Raw genomic sequence first — 6,495 nt, 5'->3', positions numbered from 1 at the left:
TCCTGACTCTTATAGTATATGATCTATACTTTTCCTTTGATTGTTATCTCATTCAATATTGTATCATGGGGACTTCCCTGGTGGCACAGTGGTTGAGAGTCCGCCTGCCAATGCAGGGGACACAGATTCAAGCCCTGGTCCAGGAGGATCCTGCATGCTGCGGAGCAACTAAGCCCGTGCACCACAACTACTGAGCCCGCGCGCCACAGCTGCTGGAGCCCGTGTGCCTAGAGCCCGTGCTCCGCAACAGGAGAGGCCACCGCAATGAGAAGCCTGCACACTGCAGCGAAGAGTAGCCCCCACTCACTGCAACTAGAGAAAGCCCGTGCCCAGCAACGAAGTACCAACGCAGCCAAAACTAAATAAATTTATTAAAAATATATATATTGTATTATGTAAAAAATCTTATGTCTCCTACTAAATTAAAGGTACATTAAGAGCAGAATCTATTTCTGGTTTATCTCTATCATTCCATACGAGGAACAAAAACTACAGATTGAACAACTAAAGAACCCAACAGTTCTTTCAAAAAAACCACCCTTATATACAAAGTTAACTTATATAGGTGATAGTACTGTTCTCCCAAACTTACCTTATAGAAATACAATAAAAATATAATAGGAGTCTGAAGTAAAAAATAAAATACAGCAATATGACACAATTATTCTGTGAATTTAGGTTTGTACATAACTTTATTTTTTACACAGTCATAAGATTCATCAATACTCACATTAGAAAGATACAGTATGCTACGCTTCATTTAGTGGAAAGTGAAAACCATAAATTTTTACCATATCAGGCACAAGAGAAAATTTCAAATCCAAGGTCAATTCTAAAAGAAACCTGAATTGTCCAGTATGAGTGGCTGCCCTGCACTATTTACCAAAAGAACGTTTGCACATCAAAGGAGCTGTTGCTAGGTGAACGCATCACAGAGGTCCAGGGAAGGGCAGAGACCTCCTAAAGTGATAAAGTAAGGCCTGTGGTTCTTTATTTCCCTAATTAATGAAGTGAAAACATAAATTGGTTTCATCAAGCATGAGCGAACTTAACAACTCTTAGGAAGGTGATCCCACTGAAAGTAAACATTCCAGCAAAGGTAAAACTTATATTTTGGAGCTTTCTTTTGTGAAATTCTTGGAATAGGTCAAATTTTTGTACTTCAATACCTACAGCTTATCAAGAAAGAAGTATTTTGAAAGGAGGAGAAAAATGATGATTCCATCTACAATTCCTAAAGCATAAGATGATTTGTCTGAAAAACTGGTATTCTAATTCTTAGAAATTATGTCCCTATTATGTATTCTTGATACCAGAATCACTGGAATTACACTTCAAATATCATCTAATCTAGTGGTTCTCAACCCTGCCCACCCATTAGAATCTCAAAGATAACTTCAAAAAATACTGATACTGGGCTTCCCTGGTGGTGCAGTGGTTGAGAATACGCCTGCCAATGCAGGGGACACGGGTTCGATCCCTGGTCCGGGAAGATCCCACATGCAGTGGAGCAACTAAGCTCGTGCACCACAACTACTGAGCCTGCGCTCTAGAGTCCGTGAGCCACAACTACTAAGCCCACGTGCCGCAACTACTGAAGCCCACATGCCTAAAGCACGTGCTCCACAACGAGAGAAGCCACCGCAATGAGAAGCACACTCACTGCAACGAAGAGTAGCCCCCACTTGCCACAACTAGAGAAAGCCTGCGTGCAGCAAAGAAGACCCAACGCAGCCAAAAAAAAAAAAAAGGGAAAAAGAAAATACTGATACTCTGACACTACCCCAAGTTCTGACTTAATTGGTCTGCAGTGGAGAGCCTAAGCACAAATATTTTTAAAAATCTACACAGGTAATTCTAGTGTGACTTGAGGGTTAAGAACGACTGTCCCCCTATCTTTATTTACATATGATAAAAATGAGGCAGGGATAAAATTAGTATTAATAGGAATGAGAGTAATAGTTTAATAACTAAACCAGGAAAATAAGAAATATCCGTTTTTTTTCCCTCTAAAACTAGATTTTAAAAATTACATCCCCAAGCAGCAGAAACATAACTATGAACAAGACAGGAAATTTCTTATAAAGCTGAAATTCTGGTGGAAAAAGAAAAAGATAGTAAACAAGTATATAAATAGATAAAATCATTTTAGATAGTGTTCAGTGCTGTGAGTAAAATAAGCTAATGTATAGTAACAAGGAGGTAAGTGAGGGGGCAGTTTTTGATAATGTAATCAAAGAAGGCCTGGTTTGAATATATTAACATAAATCATATTATACATTTTACTGGATAACCTGCCTTGATCATTTAACAATTTGTGAAAGTTGCCTTACAGTGCATCTATAGTATATATCCATTGTTCATTTTTTTTTTTTGGTGGTACACGGGCCTCTCACTGTTGTGGCCTCTCCCGTTGCGGAGCACAGGCTCCGGACGCGCAGGCTCATCGGCCATGGCTCACGGGCCCAGCTGCTCCGCGGCATGTGGGATCTTCCCAGACCGGGGCACGAACCTGTGTCCCCTGCATCGGCAGGCAGACTCTCAACCACCGCGCCACCAGGGAAGCCCATATCCATTGTTCCTTTAACAACTTCATCCATCCTGATGGAGATTTTATTGTTTTTTACTATGTAAATTGATGCTGTGAGGAACACTTTTATACATATATGTTTGTATATACGTGTAACTATTACTATAGGATGAATTCGTAAAAGTGGAATTACAAGATCAAAGAAAGCACACATTAAAATTTTGATAGATGTTATCAAATAACCCTCAAATTTTTTGTAAAAATGGAACTTCTGCAGAAAGGATACACAGTTTTTCAAGCAATTACCATTAACAGGATTTGAATAAAAATATTTTATCTTTCTATTCTCTGTGAAATGATCGGTTCTCAGTCTTTATCTTATTAGACCAACGTGCAATATACTTGGCAGAATTAGTTACCTCTTACTCCTGTGAAACTCTTCTTCACTTGTCGTCTAAGGCTGCATGCTCTTGGAGTTTTTTCTCATAACACGCTGGACTCTTCAATCTTCCTTCCTGGTTCCTCCTCATCTCTTTGAATTCTAAACATTGAAGTGTCATAGGAATCAGTCCTAGGTCCTCTCTCTACCTACACTCATTCTCTTCCTGGGCGCTCATCCAATCTCATGGATTTAACTATCGTATCTCTCGTTTATATGAATATCACTAAGACATCTGGATGTCTAAGAGGCATCTAAAAACATCTAAAAACTTATTTCATCTCTGTAATGGCAACTCCATCTACCAGTTGCTCAAACCAATCCCTTGCTTTTTTTTTTCTTACTCCCTACCTTCCTCTCTTTATTGAGGTTTCTGCTCAAGTCAGATTCCCCGGAGAAGCCTCTCTTAGCACATTTCTAAAACAGCACTCTCCTGCCTTCCACCACCATTCCCTATCCTCTTAGCTTGCCTATTTTTAAAAAATGCTAGGTCTCAATATCTAAAATTAGAGTACATATTTCTTTAATTGATCATTAGCTGATGTGGGGGGGGCAACTTTATTGGTTCACCGTGGTATGTCTAGCACCTAGAGCAGTGTCTTGTGTTGTTGACACAGTAGCTACTCAATAACTATCTGCTCAATGAATGAATGAATGAATTGTACAGGTCACATAGAGATATTATAGTTGAAAACCAGGCCTTTAAGTTGCAAAGGCAACATATTTGAAACATCCAGTTTTGGTCCTAATTTTAGGCACAGCTACGTATCTTTGACTAAGTTATCCTTCAAAGTCTATTTCTCCATCTGTAAATCGGGGTTTATGTCATCTTCCTCAGCAAACAAGAAGCTGTAGTCAATATCTATTTAATATTACAATCACAAAAGTTTCACTACCTGTAATTTTCCAGGAACATCTGATTCAGTTTTCGTCTTAATTTCAGTTGTCCAGGTATAACATAATGTTACGGTATGTATTCAGAAGTCCTTAACATTTTAAAGTTATTATACAGTTGGCCCTCAGTATTTTGGGGTTCCACATCCTCAGATTCACCCAATCGTGGGTCAAAAATTATTTTTTTAAAAAAAGTTCCAGGGGCTTCCCTGGTGGCGCAGTGGTTGAGAGTCCGCCTGCCGATGCAGGGGACACGGGTTCGTGCCCTGGTCCGAGAAGATCCCACATGCCGCTGAGCGGCTGTGCTCGTGAGCCATGGCCGCTGAGCCTGCGCGTCCAGAGCCTGTTGCTCCGCAACGGGAGAGGCCACAACAGTGAGAGGCCCGCGTACCGCAAAAAGATAAAAAAAAAATAAATAAAAGTTAAAAAAAGTTCCAGAAAGTTCCAAAAAGCAAAACTTGAATTTGCAGCATACCAGCACCTATTTATATAGCATTTACCCTGCATCAGTCATCTAGAGATTACTTATCTAGAGTAATCTCAGGAGTATGCATGGGAGTATGTGCTTAGGTTATATGTAAAAACTACGCCATTGTTTATAACGGACTTCAGCATTTGAGGATTTTAGTATCTGTGTGTCGGTCCTGGAACCAATCAGAAACTTGCAGGCCCTGTCCTAGCAAACACCCCGGCAGCCTTCCAAGAGGGAGGGGTGCCTGCCCCTGTCAGTCACTAGGCATCCAGTTTATGTAAGGCCCGCGTCCTTTCTCCAACCCCAGATCTGCGTGGGGGAATCTGGCAAAATCTAGACTCGCAAAGCTGACGACCTCCCCGTACTGGCCAACTTGGGGTTATCCACACCCTGAGGGAGCCACGCGGCGCTCCAGCTCCACTGGCCTGAAACAGCGGGCTGGGTTTCAACCATGGCGGAGTATCAGCTTCACCTGAGGAGATTTTTAAAGCAGTCAGAGGCGCCACCCAGACTGTCCGATTCAGTTTCGACACCAGTCTGACGGAGCCTGGGAACGAGAACGCCGGACGCTGCCTCACACTCCGCAGGCGTAGCCCCTGCCGACCAGCCCGGGGCCCACCTAAGCTCCCCACGCGGGAGCCGGAGCACAACACTCCAGTAGAAGCCCCGCCCCCTCAGCCCACGCAGGCCTCCGGCGCCAGCCAAACTGGTCTCCCGCGAGACCGCCCCTTGGCTCCGCCCACTGCCCCGCCACCTAAAGGCTGGAATCGGGGGTGATTCCCTCTTCAGCTGCTTCCCTGCCCACACGATGGCGCATTCTCGCAAGGGTCCTTCCACCAGCCAATTATTTCCTCCATCCAGCCTTCCACAGAGTTCCCTCATCTTCCCGTGGCATTTCAGACCCTCTACTCTTCAGCTTTTCGCTGTCTAAGGGGCCTACGTCCGTCTGGACTGCGCACGCGCGCATCCATGACCGGGGGCGCACGCGCAGTAGCAGGGTCGGCCTGGGCAGTCGCTAAGCGCGTGTGTTGGGCAATCCCGCGCCGCAGTGGAGCGAGTCGAGCCTCGATTTTGTCGGTGTCCATTGTGGGCAGCGGACTTATATAGAGGTCATGGCGCCGGCGGAAATCCTGAACGGGAAGGTCATCTCTGCGTAAGGACCTGTCGTTGTTAGGGCGTGTTGGGCTGCCGGCAAGGGCTGTGAGCAGGGTGTGCAGGTCCCTAAGGACCCTTTTTTTTTTTTTTTTTTTTTTTTTTTTTTTTGCGGGAGGGAGACTTGGAGCCTAAGAGTCTGGCCAGCCGGGTGGAGAGGGGGGACATTGTCCTGAGCCCTTCACACCTGAAGGCCGGTTCCCTACAACCAAAGAAAGGGGCCTGGTGGCTGTGCCCGCTGGCTCCTATGCTTCTGGGACAAGTCCTCTTACCCCGACGACTGTGCTCCCAGAAGTGCAGCTGCCAGACGAAAGAGTAGTTTGGGTTGTCTGCAGCATCCCAGTCAGAACTCAGAAATCCAGTTAATTCCCTTGCCCTGTAATTTGGAGGTGAGGAGACTGAGATTAGTGAGGTAACAAGGTTACAAGGCTGATTAGTGGCAGAGAGTCTCCTTCCAGACCATAGCTTTACCCACTGCACCAGAGTCATCATTTGCTAAGTGGAACCCACTAAACGTTTTCTTTTTCCGTCAATTTCATGCCCCTCTAACAGCTATCTCCTGTGTCCTGGTCCTAGATTTACTTTCTAGTTTGGCTCTTGAGTCCTGACAGTATTTTCTATTCCTTTTGACCTCTGCCATTTCTACCCTATGGGAAGTCTGAATGCTTCGCTAGTGTATATGATTGCCAGACTTAATTCCCTGGGAGTAACACCTGGCTGTTTTTTGTCTGGGAGGTGACTGGTGGGGAAAGATGAAAGTAGAAGGGGAAAGGATATATTTTGTGTGATCCACCTGGAGGTTGCTCTTGGGACCTTGGACCTCACCAGTTATTTGGTAACAACTGTAGCTGGCAACAATAATTGCCCCGTGAAGCCCTAATTTTGTGAGCAGAGGTTTTTGAGTGAATTATAGAGTCATTGGCAGTGAAACCCACCTTGAGTTTCCTGGAAGATAGAGATGGTGGACAAAGAAGGTGAGATGTAAATTAGATGGTGGTGAATCTTTCA

At 44.4% G+C, this 6,495-nt stretch overlaps 1 protein-coding gene across 3 annotated transcripts in view; it reads left to right on the top strand.

Annotated features, from left to right (window-relative positions):
• Positions 1-5,208: 5,208 nt before the first annotated feature.
• Positions 5,209-6,495, top strand: part of MTHFD1 (methylenetetrahydrofolate dehydrogenase, cyclohydrolase and formyltetrahydrofolate synthetase 1) — a 59,459-nt gene continuing 58,172 nt past the window's right edge. Inside the window, exon 1 of one of the 3 annotated variants that reach the window (XM_079912879.1) lies at positions 5,209-5,488. In XM_079912879.1, coding sequence (XP_079769005.1) covers positions 5,448-5,488 — 41 coding nt within the window. In that variant the 5' untranslated portion in view covers positions 5,209-5,447. Of the gene's footprint in view, positions 5,489-5,541; positions 6,462-6,495 lie in introns of those variants that run through there. The other 2 variants (XM_079912881.1, XM_079912883.1) reach the window with 2 other exon arrangements.

Source organism: Stenella coeruleoalba, assembly GCF_951394435.1.
Source record: "Stenella coeruleoalba genome assembly, chromosome: 2".
NCBI lineage: Eukaryota > Metazoa > Chordata > Mammalia > Artiodactyla > Delphinidae > Stenella > Stenella coeruleoalba.
Note: the sequence above shows the minus strand (reverse complement) of the source record. Positions and strands in the feature narration are given on the sequence as shown.